Source organism: Lycorma delicatula, chromosome 8 (assembly GCF_047948215.1).
Source record: "Lycorma delicatula isolate Av1 chromosome 8, ASM4794821v1, whole genome shotgun sequence".
NCBI lineage: Eukaryota > Metazoa > Arthropoda > Insecta > Hemiptera > Fulgoridae > Lycorma > Lycorma delicatula.
Genome location: NC_134462.1, coordinates 118698463 through 118721431, shown reverse-complemented (window position 1 = coordinate 118721431; position 22969 = coordinate 118698463). Strand labels below are relative to the sequence as shown.

The 22969-nt window shown below is 29.6% G+C and overlaps 1 protein-coding gene across 1 annotated transcript in view; it reads left to right on the top strand.

Moving 5' to 3' along the window:
• Nucleotides 1–22969, top strand: part of Ccn (cellular communication network factor protein Ccn) — a 199282-nt gene that overhangs the window by 104234 nt on the left and 72079 nt on the right. The window contains exon 3 of the mRNA XM_075373818.1: nt 8401–8492. Coding sequence (XP_075229933.1) covers nt 8401–8492 — 92 coding nt within the window. The remainder of the gene's footprint in view (nt 1–8400; nt 8493–22969) is intronic.

Here is a 22969-nt window from a genome sequence, read left to right as displayed (position 1 = left end):
GTTCATAAATGCCCGAATTAACATTTTCAGTTATTGAGAAGCCCTGTTAAATCTTCCCTTATCATCAGGGTAACAAGATCTCTGTCATACGCGTCGTAATCTCCGGCGTTCTTTTATATTTTCTCTGATGAAGATCGGATACGTATTTTGAGCTGGGGGAGCAAAATCCAAATTGGGAATGGAGACCTACGACGCTGATTGAACCAATTTGGTCAACTCGTGTACTGCATTGTCCACATCGGCCAGTGACTTCAAAGGCACGTCCAATCGTATATTAATCTCCAAAATGTTTTGAAAACGTCGTTTGTTGGTAAACTTATTAAACAAAGTGGGAGACTTAGCAGCTAGCTTAACGGCAATAGACATTGTAAGTACAACCGTCGAGTGATCCGACGATAAGTCAGAATGAAGTTCAATATGCAAATAGTTCCTAGAATACTCTTGAAAACTAAAAAATTCAGGAGATCGGGAAATTAATTCAGATCAGTAGGCCAGTAGGTTGATCGCCCTGATGACAAATACTCCAAATTATTGTCAGTCATTGACCGGAAAAGTTGCCTGCCTTTTGGTGATGTCAGCCGTGAACCCAATTGAAGGTGCTTAGAATTCCAATCTCCACCACAGATGAATGTTGCACCCAAAGGTTTACAAGTCATTAAATGGTTCGCCTGCAAAGCATGTCGTAGTGGGCAATAAATGGCGGAGCAGAAACCTTGATCGTCCACTGTGGACAATCACGGTAGTGCTCTGGAAAAAGTTCTGTTTGTGTTCAAGTGATAAATGGTGAGAAAATGCACTTCTAATTATAACGGTACCGTAGATGTACTGGTAAATGGGTGGTTGGTGTAATACTTTATATAGCCATGAAACTTGGCAAAACGTCTATCAGTGAACCGTGTTTCAGACACAAGAATTACGTCTATCTTATTTATATTTAAACACGCTTCCAAATCTAGCTTCTTATCAGACAACCCGTTAGCATTCCAGATTGCTAGTCTGAAAAAGTTATTCATTTTCTCTCAAAACGACTCAGGAATAGTTCGAACATCCTGTCCATCATAATCCCCATCAATCACTACGATATGCATGAGCCCTTGAAAATTGTCGTTATCAGTAAGTAGTTCGCTGACCATAGGAACCATTTAACTCGTTCTGCGTAGGTAGGACCGGAAGCATTCAGCCTATCCTTATACCCATTACCCATTACTGGCCTTTATGGTTTGCATGCGAGGTACTGCAAGGCAGGGAGGGTTTGTTTCACTAAGGTCTGTAATGTCACCTTTACTGTCCGTTCCTGATAAGTCACCCGCTTTGTCGACAATGCCATCTCTAATTAATTTACGCTGAGCCGGCTTTCTAGGGTCCCTGTCCGAACATTTTAGCCCGCGTATTCCGCGTCTTGATAGGGCAGGGTTCACGTGAGGTAATATGTTGTTGCTTATGTATGATGCTATGGATAACAGCTTGGTTCTCTGGTCCATAGCAACGCGCTATTGAAATAAATAAAATTAGTCTAAATGAAATACTTAATAAATGTAAAAAAATCACAAACAAAAAGAACACAAACACGAAAAGAACATAAAATAAAATTTTACGAAAACCTATCGAGAACCAGGACGAAACCTCGTCCGCGCTGCTACACATCAGATGGTGTACTATCAATAATGAGAAAATCCAAAATATATGATACTTTTTAGTTTGAAGGTAGATGCATGCGTTTTAAAAAAATTTACCTCCAACAGTTCATAATATGATTAATACATCTAAGTTAATTGTAAAATATTTAAATTTGTACCCTGTGCAATGAAATTTTCGAAGAGTCTTTTTCTCAGATCTAATATCCTGATTTTCCTGATAAAGGAACTTTTAAAGGTTATTTAATCAGTCAAATCATAAATGTATGAATTTTTTTTTATACAAAAAAGAAAGGATTTAATAAAATTTTTTGCAGAGTTAAACGTTCAAAGTAATCTATATAAGAATTGTATGATGTAATTTATTTTTATTAAGTGGTGAACTTATAAATAATTATAAAATGATTCGTTCCTAATTTTTTATTTTTATAAATACAAATTGTGTAAGATTTTGGCATTAAGATATATTTAAAATTGAAAGAGTCCTTAATTATTTTCTTATTAAACTGGCATAATTGCGCCATCTTTGAAGTGTCATCATTCTGGAATATCCTTCCTATTACAAGATTTACTTTTTTATTATCGTTTATTTGTTATTCAACAAAAATTTCATTGGAAAAAATAAATATGGGAAAAATATTTTTATTGAAAAACATTTATTGAAAAATTTATTCCTTAGCAACCTCTCGACATTAAAATTCTTTCTATCGATTTTACTTTTTTTTTGTATTCCACGTTATTTACATTGAATATTTCTCTTTACAGTAAATAACATATTAATATCAATTTAAAGAGAGATTCGTCTATAAAAGAATTAAACATTCAAAATGGCTTATCATTATGAGAAGTGTCTTTATTTAATAGAATTCATATTTCAACAGTTAAGTTATTCCTATATCGATTGCCATCTAAGTTGTGTTACAACCTTTTAAAGTATAATAGCAACCAATGATACTAAATAACAGAACGACTTTATGTAGGTTAGAATTGATTCCCTATATTTATGTAAATAAAATATCTTTTTAATACTGCAACATTGAATGTTTAAAGATGTAAAAATCTGTTAACATACAAAGAGTTTTCTCCAGTTACAAAGTTAAAGTGATCGGTTACTAGGCTTATGTTTTGCAATTTATATTGAGTACCGATTGGTAAATTGAACCAAAAGCCCAGGATAAAGATATATATATATATACACGATATACTTTCATTTTACGATTACTAAAGTAACCCTTTTACAAATAATGCTTTACAAAACACTTATTTAACTACCGATTGCAAAAAGGATGAGATGCAGAGGTATTAAACTTTTCTTTGAATTCAGAATTTTACATTTTATCCAAAACGTAACTGTACCGATGCGTAATTATCCGTAAATATATCTTTTCTTTTGTAAAAAAACTTCGTTTATCTCTGCAAAGGATATTTTGCAATTAACTGCTGAGGTGAGGTTTCTTTTTACAATTTATATAATTTGTTATTTTGAACTATGACCGACCCCGATCGGTCCGACGGTACGCCGTCGACCGATCGAAGGGTGAATGGGGGATAGTGATACTGACAGTGCGGCTAGAACCGACCGTGAAGTTCATCGACGGTCGACGGCTAGACACCTAGAAGCTGCTAGATGGAAAACGGTGCAGGTGGATGTGTCTGCGCGTAGCCAGCAACGAGCTGCCGCCTAATATATGAAACTTAGTGATGATGGTGATGCCCTAAATGAGTGTGAAATTGACTTTTCCCGTCTCCCGGCTGTTTCTCTTGTCAAAAAAGTAGAGGGTCTACCGGTGGGTAAAACATCAAAAAGGCGGCTGCGGCTCTCCCTCCGAGTACGGAGGAGCAAAAGCAGCGTTGGGCGGCAACTATGGTCTCTTCTGTGGTTGAGAGGCTTGGCCGGGATTCTAGTGGACCGGACCCGATGGAGGAGGCAACAATGATGGTCTCCAGTGCAGAAAAGGATCCATTGGCCAGGAAGGCGAAGAGGAGAAAATGCATGGCATTTTCTCCTCTTCGCCCTCCTGGCCAGGTCCTGTCTTCTCAGACATGTTAAAAAACTGAGTGAGTTAGTTCGTAAAAATACGAACAAAAAGACAGGGATGAAGGATTGCTCACGGAATATGGATGGATTAACGGGTATGGTTGAAATTTTCTGGGATGTCTTGGAGGAAAGCTTGTTGTGACTAAACGAGTGCCCGTGACGGCTGTGAACGAGGTGGAAGACGGAACCCAGACCTTCTTTATTGTTTCTGATGTGTGACCTCTCAGACGGAGAACACTTATTTAGTGTTTCAAGGGAACACTGGTGTCACCTTAGCGCTAGACCTCGTGCGGATGTGCGACAGGAACTTGATACGTTTTATATTAAAAGTATTGTTCCTATCAATATATATATATATAATATATATATTATATATATAATATATATATCAATATCAATATATATATGCGTCTGTTTGAGCGGATAGGCTAAAATTTAAACGCTATCGGAATATTTTGTTGCGGGCTCAACGCCTTATATTGTTAACGGTAACGGTTGGTTTTAGTAAAATTTCTCGGGAGGCAATCTTGGTGGTCGCAGGCGTGAAACCGATAGACTTGATTACGTTTGAAAGGCAACAGCCTTATATTGATAAGTCAGGTTAATTGAAGTCGGAGAAAATAAAGGTGATAGAACTGCATGTTATCGCCCTATGGAAGGGCATGTGGGATGAGACAGGATACGGGCATTGTACGCATGATAATTTCCCTAATGTTGTTGATGTGCGGGACGCCTCTTGGGTACAGCCACACAAGTATGTGACGCAATTCCTTTCTGGACATGGCGTTTTTCGGGATAGACTTCAGAAATTCGGCCTGGCGGACTCTGGTGTGTGACCGCAATGTGGATTGTTGATCGATGCTTATCATGCGATGTATGAATGTGCTAGATATGACCTGATAATTAATATGTTTTATTTTACTGTTATGTTGCATTATTTATTTTTTTGTTATGTTTTGTTAGTTTTTTCGTTGCGTTTTATGATTGTCGAACTGTATGTCGAACTCATTTTTGTCTTTCGGATAGGTAGAATTCAGTTTCTTCGTTCTTAGAAAGTCATTCAGTCTTGCTTGAGAGTTGGCTAGATGTGTTTTGTTTGGAGTTTATGTTAGTTAGTAGGACACCGATGGGAATGTCGGTTGTGGCATTCTCATGGGTGGCATCCTGGCTGAGGCTTGACTAAAAGATGTCTTTACCGAGGTACTGAAGATGATCTCCGGTAAATCCCATAACGGCTAGGTACAGAGGGGGTGGCGTGGCGACCGAAACCGTCTTCTCGTAGAAGCTAAACGAGTAATTTAATAATGTTTTCAAAATTTCGATTTAAATCTTTTAAAAATTTATAATGGCTTCAGTGGCTATTCATTTTTAAGAAAAAATATCTAACCATTCTTCTTCTTTAGTGTAACTGTCTATAGATAGGTATCAAACAAGTGCATTCTCCGTGATAACCTGTCCTAAGCCTTTTTTTTTAATTATAGTATCCTTGCCTCTAATTCAAATCACGCTATCAAAACATTTCTACCCTCTTTCTTCCACTTTTCCTGACACCCTCAATCTTTCCTTCAATTATTTCTTTTTGAATGCAGTCATGTCTTAGTATATTACCTATCCGAATAAATTTTCTTCTTTGTATTGTTTTTATAAATATAGAAAAAATATATTTGGATAGCAACATCTGGCGTTATAATTTTTCTTGTATTCCCGTACAACACCATCAGTTTCGAAAAGACGCATATCGTGTCCATTGCAGTATGTCCTGGTTACCGATAGAATGTCACGCAGTAACAAGAAACCCAGCGCCTTCCTGTTCATTATTCGCCAAATTCTAAACATTCATGTTAAACATCATTAGCGAAATTGTTTGTTTTCACGATAAAAGCACAGAACAAATTCCAGATAACCATCTGCAATAAATTATATAGATACCATATTGAATTTACGTCATTGTTATAAAGAAAATTATCCTTTCCGTTTGAGATGTGTAATCAAATAGCACTCCTATATTGTTAAAAAATAAAAAATAAATTGGATATTCAAAAACAGCGCCGGTATTCAATAGAAATTCATTTTTTAAATTAAAAAGAATACTTACATCTTTTTCAGAGAATTATTATAACATATTTCACTTTATTAAAAAAAAACATTTTTTTTTAAAATTATAATTATATTTATACAATTTTAAAATAGATTTTCATTATTCTAATCGATCAGTTTATTAAATTTTCTTTTTCTTTAAAAATTCAACCTTTTAACTATATACAAGTTATTATAACAGTAATAATAAAATGCGTAAAGATTATATTATTCTAAACAATAAATGAAGGGATAATATTCAAAACACTTTTAAAGGGATATTTTAACAAAATAAATTAATCAGAAAAAAGGAAATGAAAAAATATTAAATATTTTTTATAATGAAAGATTTTAAATTATTGACCACTTGAACGTTGAACGTTGAAATCAAAGTAATACTGATTAAGACGATTTTTCTTTTAATCAAAAGTATAAAAATAAGACGTTAAAGAAAAAGTAATAAATTAAAAATTCATCTTTGAAAAGTATTGATAAAATTTTCCGTTGTTTTCTTTTTCTCTTTCAGCTAATCCTTTTCTTTAATAATAAAGAAAAACCGACTACGTTTGACACTTCTGTTTAGCTTCTTTTCTATGATGTTAAGAACTTGCTTTCAAGCTGTGACAGTCAATTAAACTTACAAGTTAACTGGAGAGATGAGCGCCGGATAAAAACATCAATTTACAAAGTTTATTTAAAAGAATAAAGTTCGTATATCCTTACAACCGGATTAACTTATGGTGTTATTAGTTTTCATTTTATCTGTATAAAAAGTTGTGACAATGAAACGATATTAATTTAATATAATTAAAAAGATACGTTCTTCCAATTAAATTTGTGGAAAAAGTTTGTAAACAATACCAAATAATATTGAAATAAAAAGTTAAGAATTTTAATATATGCCAATTTTCGACAGTACCTAATCTAAACAAAAAAAAAAAATAATTATTGCATTTTTTCACAATAATTAACTTGTATAATAACTTTTATAAAACTTTTTATAATAATGAAACCACACACTTAACCCTGCAACTATGGAAACACTGGAGTGTTTACCTCCTCCAATACTACAGGTAGGAAGACAGCTCAATATAATTTACTTCTTTTCTTTTTTTTTTAAAAAGACCTAAAATAGAACATACTTTGTAAATAAACTAACTAATTTCAACATGGCATATGACTAAATTACTTTTTTTAGAAAAATAAAGAGTTTTCAAAAATGTGTATTGAACACATATTACAATAAAGCAATATTAATAAAATGCTAAAATATTTAATATTACAATTTTTTACAATTTTCTCATTCACATTGTATCTGTTAAATACATTATGAAATTTGGAATATCACAGCTTTTAGGAATACATTATCAAATAAATTCGAATTAATTAAAAAGTGATTTGCGGTATTTTTATATTAGAAGCGAATCGCACACCAAATCTGAAAATGGTATATAAAATGAAATGAAAAGTACATAAATTAACTTTTTGAACACACATACACATACGCGCTTTCATAATAAAAACTTTCATAATAAAACGCTAAATAGTAGGATATTTTTCGCTTATTCCACATAAATAATATATAACCACACTACATCTGTGTTCTATTGTTCTCATAGATAAATAAAAAATCGAGATTTTCAGCTCATTGATTAGTTATTGAGAATTTTTTTCCAGTTTTTGTAGGTATTGTAATTAAATTTCACCCGAAAAAATTAATGTTTTTATGTATTTTCGAAAAAATATTGAACGAATAATTTAATCTGTTTTTCTATTACTATGCAAAATAATATAGAATTCAAATAAGAAAATATTTGTTTTTTATATTATTAAAAAGTACTACATTACCGATATCAAAAGACGAAATATTCTTATGAGATATTTATTTATTTATTTATTGTATGGTACATAGAGGTGCTGTGTCCAAAATATTAAAACCAAATAAGTGTTATAACAGCAGAGAATATATAAAGTTTATATAAATATGATTTCCACTTTCATTACAGCTAAATATTGACAACCAGTTTTTTTCAGCCATTCGATCCAAGTGAGGAAGCAACATATACATCTTTCGGATTTATGAACTCGCTGTGGACAGTACTTTATTCCGTGTGCAGCAGTTTTGAGTTGCTCACAACCAGCCGTAGGTGACGTAAACCAATTGTCCATTAAATAATCATCTACCACGTCCAGTTCTTATGCGATTAAGTCTGCATCACAATTTTTCTCGAACACTAAAGCCCGGCACTTGCGCTTCTATCCATTGGCAACCGTAGTTTTCATCCTATGAGGTCTGTCATTGTAGTTTGATTTTAAAATCCTCCTCTATAAGCTTTTGGGCAAGTTCCATGCAGGTTTTTGAGATTTCAAGCGGCGCCGATTGGATAATCCACCGACGGCCGTATTGATTAGTTTCACTGCATCGGTAATCTTTTACCAGAATAGTAAGAGAGCATTCTGGCGCCTAAGATGTGGTGGAGGTATATTTGCTAGGAGCTATCTAATCGGTGTAGAGGAGACAGTACCGGCATTTCCTCATGAATTTATTCTCTTCCCAGGTGCTTCCAGCCAGCTTATGAATTGTGTTAATTAGATGTAATATGTGGCGAATATTTATAAATATATTCTGTAATTATTTTTTTAATGTTACAGAACCAAAAGGATTGCCTTGTGCAGTTCATAATGCGAGCTATAGCCATGGCGAAACGTTTTTGCTCGACTGTCGAACTCAGTGCACTTGCCAAGTAAGTAATTATTTATTTATTTTTAAAATTTTATAATTATTGTCTGTTTGACTTATAATTTTCGTAGAATCTATTGGTTAGAGTTCAATTTTAGGTTAATAAAGTATACTAGGTAGTGCAGGGTCTCTTTTGTAATGTTTTCACTGTAAAATGCCCATAGAAAATAGTTCTAGAAAATGAACATATATATATATATATATATATATATATATATATATATATATATATATATATACATATACATATATATATATATATATGTATGTGTGTATTTTGTGGGATTACTTATATGAGATATTGGTATATTAACATATGTGTAATTTTATTGATTATTTTAGGATTTTCCGTTAAAAATTCAATTTAAAATTTCACTTTTTCTTTATATTTTAGTATCTGTTTTTATATAAGTTACCAACGACTTTGTAATGAAATGAATTTATATAAGTAATTTTATTTCTTTGCATTATCTACTTGTTCTAGAATTCGTTTTAATATTAGTTTTATTTTAGAGTTGCATGAATCAGAATAATTGAACTGAAAACAATTGTTTTTTTGTTTTATTTAAGAAATAATATACTTTTTACTATTCACTCTTAGAAAAATGATTACCCTAATGATTTAGTCGGGTGGAATTAGCCGTCATAAGATTCTGAAACATGGAAGGTGAAAAAGAAGAAAAAGCTTTAGTTCGAAATTATTTAAATCTGGCATTGATGATTGAAGAAAATGAGATATATGATACCAGAGAGGATGAAATATCAGAACGCATAGTAAACAAGTAGAATTTGTTGAAGATGATAAATAAGACAACGAATCGTTGTCGGTACATAAAATATTCGGTACATAAAAATAATAAGTTTTCGGTACATAAAATAAGTTTTCAACAAAGGACCATAAAGGAAAAATGGAATATAAAAAAGAATATTAAGTATTCGAAAGTGATTTCACATATTTTGAGAGGAAAAAACAACAAGGAAAAATGTAAAAGCTGTAGATGGATTTAAAAAAAAAATGTAAGACGTTTAGTTGAAATCTGTTGAATAAGAAACTTACCAAACGAGAATGAGTCTTTGTTTAAAGATGATAAAAGCCAAACACTCATTCTATCAAACCCTTCAACCGATGTTTCAAACAGCACGTATTAAAATTAAAGTTCCGTTTAATAAAGTTTATTGTAAATTTTCTTGGTGTAACTGTCGGCTTCTTTGCTAACTGGTATTCGTACATCGCAAAGAGTAGATCAAAATAACACGTATATTGTAGCTACTGAGAGAAAGGATACCTATTTATTTAAAACAGACACGTTTATTTAAATGACGTTATTTGCCGAAAACAACCCCATAGGTTTTGTTTTAAATAGTATTTGAAATTAACTGGCTGAATCACAGGATGTACGGGAGAATCTAGGCAGGACGGTATAAAGGTCATAAATTATGAATGCAGCTGGATAGTAAATATATTGTTTTGGTAAGGCAGCCGAATATATGTATGCGGGTACAGTAACATCTCGGGCGACACCGCTGCTTAGTGGCATCTTACGTGCCTCAATGTCCTGTTTTAAAAAAGGGGGTGATGTATAAGGGACAGGAAAGGCGGATTCGTAGACATCCTTTGTCCGCAGATGGCAGGAAAGGTGGGAATCTGTCAACGAGGAAATATGGATGCGCACACTGATCCCAGTCTTTCATAGATAACTGGCTCCCAAAATCGGAAAACCGGGGGTATGACCTTATCGGTTACGGATGTTTTAAGGTATACCTGTGTGCGCGGACGCTGAGACGCTCCGCCGATAGCAATTACTGCAGGGAAGATGATAACGAAGAACACACGGTGTTCTTATGCACCACAGGGAAGCATGGCGGAAAGAATCTCCGCCACTTATCCCAGAGAATATCATTAGACCAGAGTTTCTGCTGCGGACCGAGTAATCGTGGCACACGGTCTCCATGATGTTGGGTAAGATTATCCAGAAAAAGATAGCGGAAGAAGTGGGGGTGCTGGAATTACCTGCAGCCCCAAGGTAGATTCCTGAATCTACCTCGGGGCTGGGTTCATATAAAAGGAAGTCCGGCCTCAAGGTGAAGAAACATAAAAACAATCGAATATGTAAACCCTGCTGACCTATTACAACGTTACAAACAACCGAGTGTCTGTATTCAGTGGGTTCTATTCGAGTCGTACATCCTGTAAAACCTTAGTTAAATTCACATAAGCGTGTCGTGAAGACTGACCGAAAAGTCTTCAACCTTTCGATTACTGACTAGAGTCCGATATAAAACCTCTACTTGCATTTTGCCAAAATCCTATTCAATATGACCCTCTCGACTTTTCATAAATCTGTTAATTTTCTTAATTATTAGTATGCGGTTGGATCAACCTTTGTTCACTGTTGTAGGAATTAAAAATTTTTAAATAAATCCTATTAGTGAACAAAATAACTAAAAGGCAAACAATTATATTTTTATTTTAATAAAATTGAAATTAAAGTATTCCCGATAAATTTTATTGAATTAAATACACTTCTCTGATAAAAAAGTTTGCAAAAACTTCAATTAAATATTAGTAGAGCATTTACTCTATATAGTTAGTAAAAAGGTAACAATAAATTGTTGGAATGCAAATATTACCTTCCAATAAACCATTGCAAATTTATTTACAATAAACAATAATAATAATATTCTTACTTTAGTTTCATGTTGCACTAACTGTAGTGAGTTTAATTATAGTAACTAACTGTAGTTTAAAATTTATAGTAACTAAACTGAGTTTAACTGTAATAACTATAGTTTAAGTATAAAAGATTTTATGCACATAAATTATTTAAAAAACGAATAATATGCTTATACTAAAAACTAAATTTAAAATGAGAAAAAAGAAAATAAACTTACAAAAATATGTTACAGAATATTTCAAGCGAAATGAAAAAAAAGAAAGGGTCATTGAAAAAGATGAAAAAAATAGACAAGTTGGTCAGTCAGGTCGTTCAGTGTATATGAAAGATATGATTGAACCGCAGTTGGAAAGCTTTTTCTCCCTTACATTCTTTTATATTTGTTACTAAAACAAAATAACAAAAGAGGGGAAAAATGAAAAAAATATATATACTCTATATAAAATATAAAACAAAACTGAAGGGACTTTATTGTATGCTTGAAGAATAATCCATTTCGAACGGAATAGAATATAAATTACATAAACTGAACTTAGATTAAAAAAAAAGAGTAAAATAAAATAAATAAAATTTATAAATAATCATTTCCATTATTATATGGAAAATTATAATTCATAACAATAATTCTAAAACAAAGTTGAACTAATAAATATCTTTGTTTTGCTTTTAAATGATTGAGAAATAAAGTTAATTATATGTTTTTTTTCTTTCTTTCTAAATCACAGATTAATTATTGAGAAATCTTTACAATAAATACATATTTTTTTCTCTAATAACGGAGAGTATTTTTATATTGTCTTATTAAATAACTATCAATATTATAAAAATTGTTAATTGGATTAAGATATGTAATTTTTTTTTCATTTTAACGCAGAAAAATATATTTTCAGGTAAATAAAAAAAAAGATATGAATTAATGTGATTACAAAATTAGATTACACATGAGTTGTGGAAGTTTAATGTACAGTAAAAAAAAAAAAACAACAAACATAAATAATAATACATTTCACTCCTGACAAGAGGAATTATATTCTCATGAGAATTATAGGCTACTGTACATGGTTCAATTTTAACCTCATTCTTACTTAATTTGCTCATATCATCTCGCGTCACACAATCTATATTACATTTAGATTTTAAAAAAAACACAGAATATCCGATGTGTGAAAATATTAACATATAAGAGAAAAGTATTACTTGGAAAAACAGTATTGCTGTTGTTTGATAAAAAAAAATAAAATGCACAAGAAAATTCGATTTTTCGATTATCAAAGGAATGGATCAGCACAAATCACTAACTATTCCGTTTTATAGTGAAGTATTTCATGAATTGTAAGTACCATGACAAATGTAATATAATTTTTGAATAAATAGTTATAATAAAACAACTGTTTTATTATAGACAGACAATTTTTTTACCTTGTGCTATAAAGTAACGTAAACGAATGTCTGTAAGATAAAAAAATGGAAAGAGATCACCAACTATTTAAAATTTAAACAAATCTGAGACAAGGGTATAGACTATCTCCAACCATATTCAAACTAGTTTTAGACAAAACTATAAAAACCTTCCGGGAAAGAAATGACAAAAGCGTCAAAATCAAAACGAAAGACTAAAATATACGTAAAAATTATCTCTCTTTCTTTACAATCTAGCGCCTCTCAAAAACCCGAAAACCCAGTTTCTCAAATTAATTCTGAAAGAAACAGCAGAAAAAACACGCTTGCAAATTTCCTTTACAAAAACATAAAACTTGAAAAATCTCAAAACCTTAGCCCAAAAAATCAGTATACACTAAGAATGTAAAAATAAATGTCACGAACCAGTTTAAATATTTAGAAGAATAATCAGTAAAAATAAAACAGACATAGTATTTTTGAACATTCGAAAATTGAAATTAGAAAAATTAACTTTCCTAACGAACCGAATTTATAACATAATAACGAGTGCATTGGTGCGTAGAGACTCGACGAAGTGAAGCTTCTTACGCAATATTATATAAATTATTAATGGTGCAAAATAAGCTATACGCAATATGGATTACGTTTAACGTAACAAACAATAAATTTAGTTTTTTTTTGAATAGTCAAACGATTAGGGAAAGATTATGAACCGATGCAGATTCCTCACAGGAAGTCAACCATATCTAAGTTAAAATGCGCTTTTATTTTCAGTAAGTCTGTTGGAAATAGCAGTAGTCACGATTTAGACAAAATTAGATTAACAGAAGTAGAAATTACCCTACTACAAATTCGGAGTTACACGATTCCTCTTCAACATTGTGTAATACAAAGAATGTACCGGTTATTAAAATTAAAATAACAAATATGAGCGTGATCAAAAACCGTTCACAAAAGATTAACAGTATCATTCTTCAAACACGATTCTGTAGAAACTGTGGTATCAGCTAGCTTGGAACGCTTTTTCGTGAGGCTGGATTTTTCTCAGTTGCCTCCCCACTACTAAGCCTGGTTTAGAAGCTTCGCTTCAAAAATATCTCAATAAACCCAAACTGAGACATTAGAATACCATACTCAAACCAGTGATCTTGTACGCAATTGAAACAGCAATCTGATAGGAATCCGATTTAGGAAAGAAAAATATCCGGCCCACAAACAGAAGAAGAGTACAAACTAAACTCAGAGAACAAAATTTATAAAATTGCAGATTTAGAAACCGTATCGCTTAAAGCATATTAAAGTCTTGGAAGCATGATCCGAATGAATACAAAAAGAATAAAAAAACAAATTTTCGAAACTAAAAAGCCAAACAGGAAATATAAAGCAGATGAAAGAGGAACCACAAAACCTAAGTATAGAAAAAGGACTGTTTGGTTAGAATGAAGTTTAGAGAAATGATTTATAATATAAAAAGCTCTTGACAATGAAGGAAGAAGGAACATCAGAAGAAGAAAACGAGTGCATTGCGAGAAAATTAAGGAAATATCGTTCTTCTTTTCGAAAAAGAAGAATGATATTAGCGTGGACTCTAGTAAACCGCTTCGAAAAAAATTATTCATAAAAAAGATCATATAGTATTTTTCAAAATATTTTAGATAAAAAAAACATCAAAACTACTGAAAAAAATCTGACACGGATACCACATGACTTCCCTGTACGCCTATTAAATTATATATAAACACTTTTTTTTTTTTATGAAAAGTACATTAAATTTATTTCATTATTAACGTCTGATATTTTTTTTTTATTGTTATTATTGAATAATTATTTATTGTATTTTTTATTTATAATCAGAGGTTAATAATTATTAATAAATCAATATATTTAAATTGAAAAAATACTTAAAAAAAGAGGAATGAAGTCGGATTCGAACCGATATGCCTTCCCCTATAAAATCAAAATATTTCATTAATTAAAATTTTATTTAAAATTCTGGAACCAATGAAAATAAGTAACACTAATGATATATCACAGAAAAGGTCTCAAAGATTAAAGATTAATTTTTAATCTTTGAGACACATTTGGTCCAGTCGATTTCAATCAAAAGGAGAGGTGCACAACTAGATGTTAAAACAGTCCTAAATCCAAAATTTCAACATCCTACCCCTAATCGTTTTTGAGTTATGCGAGATACATACATACATACGTACAGACGTCATGCCGAAACTAGTAAAATGGATTCAAGAATGGTCAAAATGGATATTTCTGTTGAACTCTGAAAACCAAAATTTTTCACGATCACAATAATTCCTTTACTTCGTACAAGGAAGATTTATACTTATACGAAAGATTTTTACACTCAACGTTTAATTAAACTAGATCCATTGAAAAATGATTGACATATTTAAATGAATTTTTTTATCATCAGTTATTTGACTACGGTCGAGATTCATTTATTTATTTTCTTTAATGTGTTTTGTGTACCTTTTAACGTTTCCTACATCCTTTATCCTGAGTTTATCCAATTCTTGCATTCAGATATTTAAAAATCTTTTCTTAAACAAACCTCTAAAATATAAACATTAATATCCTATTGCATGTTCCACCAACCAGGTATTTGTTTTTAAAAAAACTACTAGAAGCCTTAAATTTTAATAATTTATTTTAAATGACATTTATAATTTTTTATAATTTACCTTTAATTTATCCTTCAATTTCTTCATTGCTGATTATTGATTACAAATATAAACTATCAGCTCATTTTTAAAAAAAAATAAATACTAGCAACATTTACAATTTTGTTAGAGTTGATTTTCGGATTTTTGAAATTTAGTAGCCTATATGCAACCTCATGTTACCTAAGTTTTAAATTTTACTCATATAAATGTATAACAATTTAAACTGTAGTAATTCACGTACTAATATTGGTCACTTGTATAGTTTTAATTTATACAGTAAATATGGTTTTATTACTATAAATAGTTTTCTATTTTTATTTCAAGAAAAACTTTAAAATACTACAAATATTTTCTCTTGCATGGAGTATCTAATTATGTACCATATTTAAAGGCTATTAATTTTTTTCTATCTATAATTTAATATGATAATAAATTTACCGTTTTCATGCCAGCGCTGTGTATTTGGAAATCTCATCGGTATACCTAAATTTAGAGCTATATTTCACCTACCGATCGGGATATAAGCAGCGGGAGTGAGTCTCACTTACAATACTTAAATCCATCTGTCGTTAATCAATATTTTTAGAAAATTTGGTGTACTGTGCAAAATAATAATGTAAAAATCAAATTTCTTTTCTACAATGAAAATTACTTTTCATTCAGCCAATAGTTTTCAAGATATTAAAGTAAATTTAAAAAAAACACACATTTTTAAATTTAAAAATAGAAGTTACAAAAAATATGGATAGATTAAAAAAAAAATTGTAACTTAAAAACTAACAAAAAAAACTAATTTTATACTAATTGTATTTATACTAATCACTTTAAAATTTTTGTAGCGCTTTAATCTGTGAGAAAGAAATTTAAAAAGAATTCTGATATTTATACTTTTAGAACAAAAATATAAAAACAATTATCTTAAAATATTAAATTCTTCAATAATTTTATTAAACTTCAGTAAATTATTTTAATTTTACAACTTAAAAAAGAGGTTAAGAAAAAGAAATTGTTTAATTTTTTTTATATAGCTAATTGTTTTTATATAGTTAATTTTGTTAAAAATACATGAGTTATATTAAATTTTTAATAAATAAAATGTTATTGACAAGTACATTTTTTTCTAGAACACGTTAATTTGAATAAGTTGAAAACATTTCTAAACAAAAGCCTATTAAATGGCTTTTGCCATTATATAGGCTGTTGTGCAGTTATATATGTGTGTGCATATATATATATATATATATATATATATATATATATATATATATATATATATACATATAGATATATATTTATATAAAAATATAAATTATGCGAAACTCAAAAATTGATTTGTTTAAAAAAAGAATATTTCACTCCCTTTCAAAACATACTTCGGTTTTTGAATGAATATATATATATATATATATATATATATATATATATACTTTCCTTAAGTATTCAAGTTGCGTAAACCATACTAATAAATGGAAATAAAGTTCTGGTAAATTGAACTACGACAACATGTTTCTAGATTATTAATAATAACAGTTTATAATATTTTATTCTCATCTTTTACAGAGTACATATTTCTTAAAAAATTATTTTTTAACTTGGTAATAATTCTTGCAAAGTTAAAAAAAAAAATTATATAAAGTTAAATAAAATATACACAACTATATGGATATACACATTTACTCGTATAATAATATATATAGTACTGTTATAATAGCAATGAAAGAAAATTATCTTAACATATTCTTTCCACTTACAATAAGATTGTAAGTGGAAACTATTATAAAAATAATTTATATATATTAATACCAACGCTTACTAAATAATTAATACCAATGCTTAATAAAATTCATAGTCTATATATTACGAATTTTAAGTCGTAAATGAATGAAATTTAAGTATCCCCGACGTAATCCTATATGGAAGTTACTATCTTTATAACTTAACATACGTGAAGATTGGATTAATTAAATAATTGAATATTGGCGTTAATGCTCAGCGCTATTATATTAATATGCAACTTTTCGAAAGATACAAATAAGTAGAAATAATAGTGCTGTAAAATGATTCATGGCTTGGATTATGATAATGTGGAATCCTGAATATGTATTTAGTTATATTATTCATTTAATACACTTGACTTTATTATACTTAAGTTATCTAATTTAAACTTTAATTACTTATACTTAATTAATCATCTTATTTATATTCAAAATTTACCTTATTTATACTCATAATACGTTTAATTCTTCGATAAATTTGCTTAGTTTTAAAAAAAAACTTTTGATATACTCTTCTTCCAGTAGCCATTTTTTAATGCCGATTTAAATTTTATCATTATTTTTTGTTGTTTGATGTGTGAAGGGATTTCAATGAAAATTGGAAGGGCGATAAAAATATAAAATTACGGAAAATTGTTGTAAGCAGCACGAATGCAGTTGTCTTCCTGCTGGCCACTTTTTATACAAAATATTAGTAGTATTACAGAAGTACAAGCATCGAATGGGTAAAAGTTTCCATTCCCTGTAAATGGGCAAAAAATTAGATGTCCGTAGTTTTATTAAAATAGTTCTCATAATATATTTTTGCCCTATTATAAGAGATTTTAAAACAGAGTAATTTGTTCCTTCCCGCATTGATATTCCATATTGAAGTCTACTTTCAATTAAAGCCCAGTGTATTGATTTTATAACGTATTCTGGCCAGAAAGTATGGATAAAATGAAGTTTACAAACCTCATTTAGCATTATTATGAAAAGCTGTCTAAATTTTCGATATTTTTTTTGTTATAACTCTTCTTAACTATCTGTAATCAAAATGGGGGAAAAATGACTATTTCTTAAACATTTTCTTTTACAGTCAAAATAGTACCCGTAATCCAATTAGAACTAATAAGTATATTAAACTTTTTTTTTTTATATTACGAGTTAATATTTATCTTATAATAACAAGTTTAATCTGTACTCAAAACTTAATTCTTAATTAAGGGTAATGTGGAAGAAATTACAATGAAAATGCTAAATTTTTTCTTTTTAAATCAAAATTAGTAAAAAAAAACACGCTATTAGAATTATGTGAAATATCACGTAAGAAATATCAACGTATGAAAAGAAATACATATGTTATATCAAGATTGTACCTTACAATAATAAATATTATAATAATTATAAGATTATGATTTTAATTATAATTCTTATAAGATTGTAAGTTGTAATTATAATAATAAAGGTAATTTGCTTAAAATGTTAGCTGGTGAAGCGTAGAAGGATGCGTCCTCTGATTAAATAACTATCAGTAAAATATTTCTACAAAACGCAATAGCGTGCTATGTTTTCAATTTTGATTGTATAATTCAATATAATAATGGTTAGCGGTGAGGGAATAACATGAGATAGGCTTTATTTTGTAAATTATTAACGATAAAAGTTAAGCAACTCTTAATTAAAAGAGAATAAAATGGTTAAATTCTTAATTAATTTATTGTTTGTTCATCATGAAACAATACCCAAAGGAGATTAGCGTGTTAAGCATACGTCACCGCGTCGGTTGAAACCACTATCTGCTTAAAATATAATTAATTTAACTATCTAAAAACCCGTGAGGATAAAAAAAAATTAAACATCATAAATTTCATTTAGTATCTGTTTACTTGTCTCATTTGAACAGAAATATAAATCATATACAAAATAAAAAATATGTAATTTTTATATATTTTTGGATATGTAAAAAAAATGTAATATATACATATATTATATGTATATACATATAAATATATAAAAAAATATATATGTAATTTAAATTCTGCAATCTTAAAATTTGTATTTTTAAACATCTATTTACTAGAAATATAAACTAGAAACTATATATATATATATATATATATATATATATGTCTTGATAAAATAATTTTAATGTATTGATTTGAATATTTTTAAATTACCGTCTCAAATATGATTTACACTCCTGTACGCTTAATTTGGAAATTATAGATATCGATTGAAAATTTGTAAAAAAAATAACAAATATATAAAATATTAATTTTACATATTTAAAGTATATAGTTAGCTAAGCGAAGATGGACATTCTATCAACATCAAGCAAGAATAGATTCAAATGGACTTACAAAGAAAATTTTTTCTTTGAAGAAAGGTGGCAAGACGAATGTCAAATAGTTCAAGCAATTTAAAGAGAACCTAAGGGTAGCAAATGTAAACGTGACTTATTTAAAAGACAGAGAAGGTGCTTAGGAAAAAATCGTTCAATTCAAAGGGGTCTAGGAAGAGATATTTCCTTATTCATAGATCAGTTTTATAGATGGTGTAGCAAAGGGAAGTTATAACAGTTTTATTAATAAAAAAAGATTTTATCATTTTTAATAATTTTAAAGATAATACCTCAAAATATTTTATTAATATTTACTTATTATAATCTTGTGTTATTGATTAAGACTAGACATTTATGTAGATTAAAAGTGAAGTTCACAACTAATGCTTAATATTTTTCAGTTTTTTAATTGTTTTTTTAATTTCACAGAAAAATCCTTGATTTTTTGTGCGCGTGCGCGGGTGTGCGTGCACGCACGCACGCCCGCGCAAACACACAAATATTATCAAGAATTTTCTAACCATAAATTCAGAGCAACTGAATAAAAATTGCCCTCCGCTAGCCATACTATTTTTCTGTATTATACACCAATAAGAATTTATATCTATAACCTAGTTTGTAGCATATACTACAGCTTTTGAGTTAATAGAAATATATCCAATCAAATTTTATTTATTCTGTCTAAACACTTATTTCGATTTATATAAGTCAGAACTTAAGTATGCATATTAATAATCAGGATAATAGAGGTATAAACACGGGCTTTAGATATTAATTGATTTAATTAAAAAATTAAAAAATATTATTGAAGTTAAAAATTCTAATAGTGGCGTGAGTGTTTATACTAATAATATAATCGGAGATAAAAATTGTATTATTTGACATGAAAGTATATTTTTACCACAATCGAACTTACAATTATAAAAATTAATTAATTTTGTATAAGAAGATTTTAATTAATTAATTCTTTGGAATAATGAAATTATTAAAGTAGTTAAATTTGTTTAAAGATTAAAGAAAAACGCTCTCAGCTTTATGTTTACAAAAACAAAAAGCAAAACTACAAAAAACTGCAGTGGAACGAACATTTACTGAAGTGCATTATTATGATTGTTAAACGCATGCATGTGCAGTTGTTACTCTTTTATGCAGTTACACGTTATATGTATATAAACCCCCTTAAAAGAGAAGTTAGTATTCACGAGAGGCAGTTACAATCTTCCCTTCTCATTCTAACACTTTATCTGCCTATATCTCTTTCTTTTACTCATTTTCTCGGCGTCACTACACGAGACCAACCAACTTTCATCTCACCCTCTTTCCCTCGCTTCTTTTATGTTCAACCCATTTATTCTCTATGAAGAAGAGGAATAAAATAGCACAGTGTGAGAACCACCAGTGCGGAACGCCATGAGATGGTGAACAGCTGTTACCCGTTAGAGACTGTGGCTGTGGCCGACCGGTATTGATCGAAAGGATGGCACCTGTTGAACGAACATCGACGAAAAGGAGATTTTCATACTATGCCGTCGCGTTCCATAGGTAGCACCACAAAATTACTACAAAACCGACCTTGATCGCATACTATAAAATCCTATTACCTCACAAACGTATTTTCTTTAAACAAAAATCGATGATGTAAATTATTCGACTCTGTGTTAAGTAAACTAGTTCACGCGTAATAGATTTACCTTATTAATCTATTCTTTTATGGAATAAATTTGGCCTTATTCTTAGCAAAAATTAATCGAATACAATAATATTTATAAAAGAAAGCTTGTTATCAATAATTAAATAACTACCACAATTTTTTTTAGAGTTTTTTCTAATATTTAATACAAGCACAAAATCTGTAGTTATAAAACTTGGAATTAAGTTACGAAAGTACATATATGCCTTTATATAATGTTGCATCGCTATTCATGTATAATTACATTCATCCCCGTCGCGGCATCTCCCGCTCTATATGGTTACTTGCATTTCCCACCGCGGTAAATAATTTTTTATTTTATTTTGTGTAAACTAACGTGAGGCAGGTGTAACCAGCGGCGTCGCACATACAGCAACAGTAACAGTGGCTATGAAGGTTGATCCGCCACGCTGTGCACTGTCGCAACCATTAAAAATTAGAAATTTAAAAAAAATGAAAATGGTTTTCAGATATTTATCTGAAGAGTATTTGCAAGCCCAGATCTAGTGAATATTTCGTTTAGTATAATCAGGGAAAATTTTCTATCGTGTTTCTAAAATTTACCTTTCTTCATCTCTTTCAAGGTCGAATTTTGAAAAATCTCGAAATTGGTTTTTATATATTCAGATTAAGATTAGACATACCCAAAAATCATGATGTTATCTTAATTTGTTACCGAGAAATTAAAAAAATAATAAATTTCAGTTTTACTCTATTTTTCTCTCCAAATCCCGAATTTTAAAAAATGTTTTCTTAATGTACGCTTACATCGTAAGAAGAACATATGTACAGATTTTCATCAATTTATCTTCCGAAGTTTTCTCTGGGCGTTAATGAATCAGTCAGTTAGTCAGTCAGGACATGTCCTTTTATATATATACATAACAAAGAACACAACTATATGGGGCGCTTTATATTTCGGGGAAAGAATAACGTAAATAGTTACCATTTATAAAAAATGGAACCGATATCAAAACCATGTAATGTGAGGCACATGTATAGAATTTTAAGATTTTCACTGTCCCTACCGACACAGTATATAATTTAAAATGAATGTTGAGTCTGAAAAGTTTAAAGAAGTGATATTTCGATTTTTTATGATTTTTATTAACGGTACTACACTTCTTTTGCAGAAAATCACATTACTTGCTATCGTATAACATCATCTAACGTGACGCAAACATATAAAGTATCAGCATTCTCACTGTCCCTACTTACGGCGAAAGACATTTTTGGCACTTTTATTTTCAGTGTCCAGAAAATTTTTACAGCATCAAAAAGCAGCTGCATCGATTGTAACAACATTTTTAACAATCGGGGATTAAAAGGAAAAAAGTTACACGCGAAGAAATTTAAAAAAATACACCGGTTTAATACAAAACTTTAAAATCACTGAAAGTTCCAGAGGTACAATGTGAGTACTATTCAATTTTTTTACATTTTATAAGTTTCAATGTTTAGCTTGATTCCGTTATTTCTTTACCAAAATTTATTTATTTCGTTTTATTTCAACAAAAAAAAAAGTAATAATATAAAAACTAAAAATTTACAAACACGATCTACAAAAAATAAGGTATAATAAACTAATGCAAATCATTTCTTCATGAAACTAAAAAAACGAATTCTGTCACAGTTAATTTAGTTTATCAAATCAGCAGCATATTCTCAAGGTAATGCCATAAAACAAAAGAAAAAAAAACAGAAACTTTTCCACGATACAATATTCATAAATTAAAATAAATATTTCATCGTGAGACCGAAAATAAATTTACAAAATTAGTTATTGAAATCATGTGGATAAGACAAATATAGACTATCAAGGTAAAAAGAGGTTCATACCTGTGTTAGGAAAAAATTATTTATTTATTTATGGTTATTATTATAAATTATCAAAAATGTTATTTTTATTCTCACATTTATTATATCTTAAAACATTGCA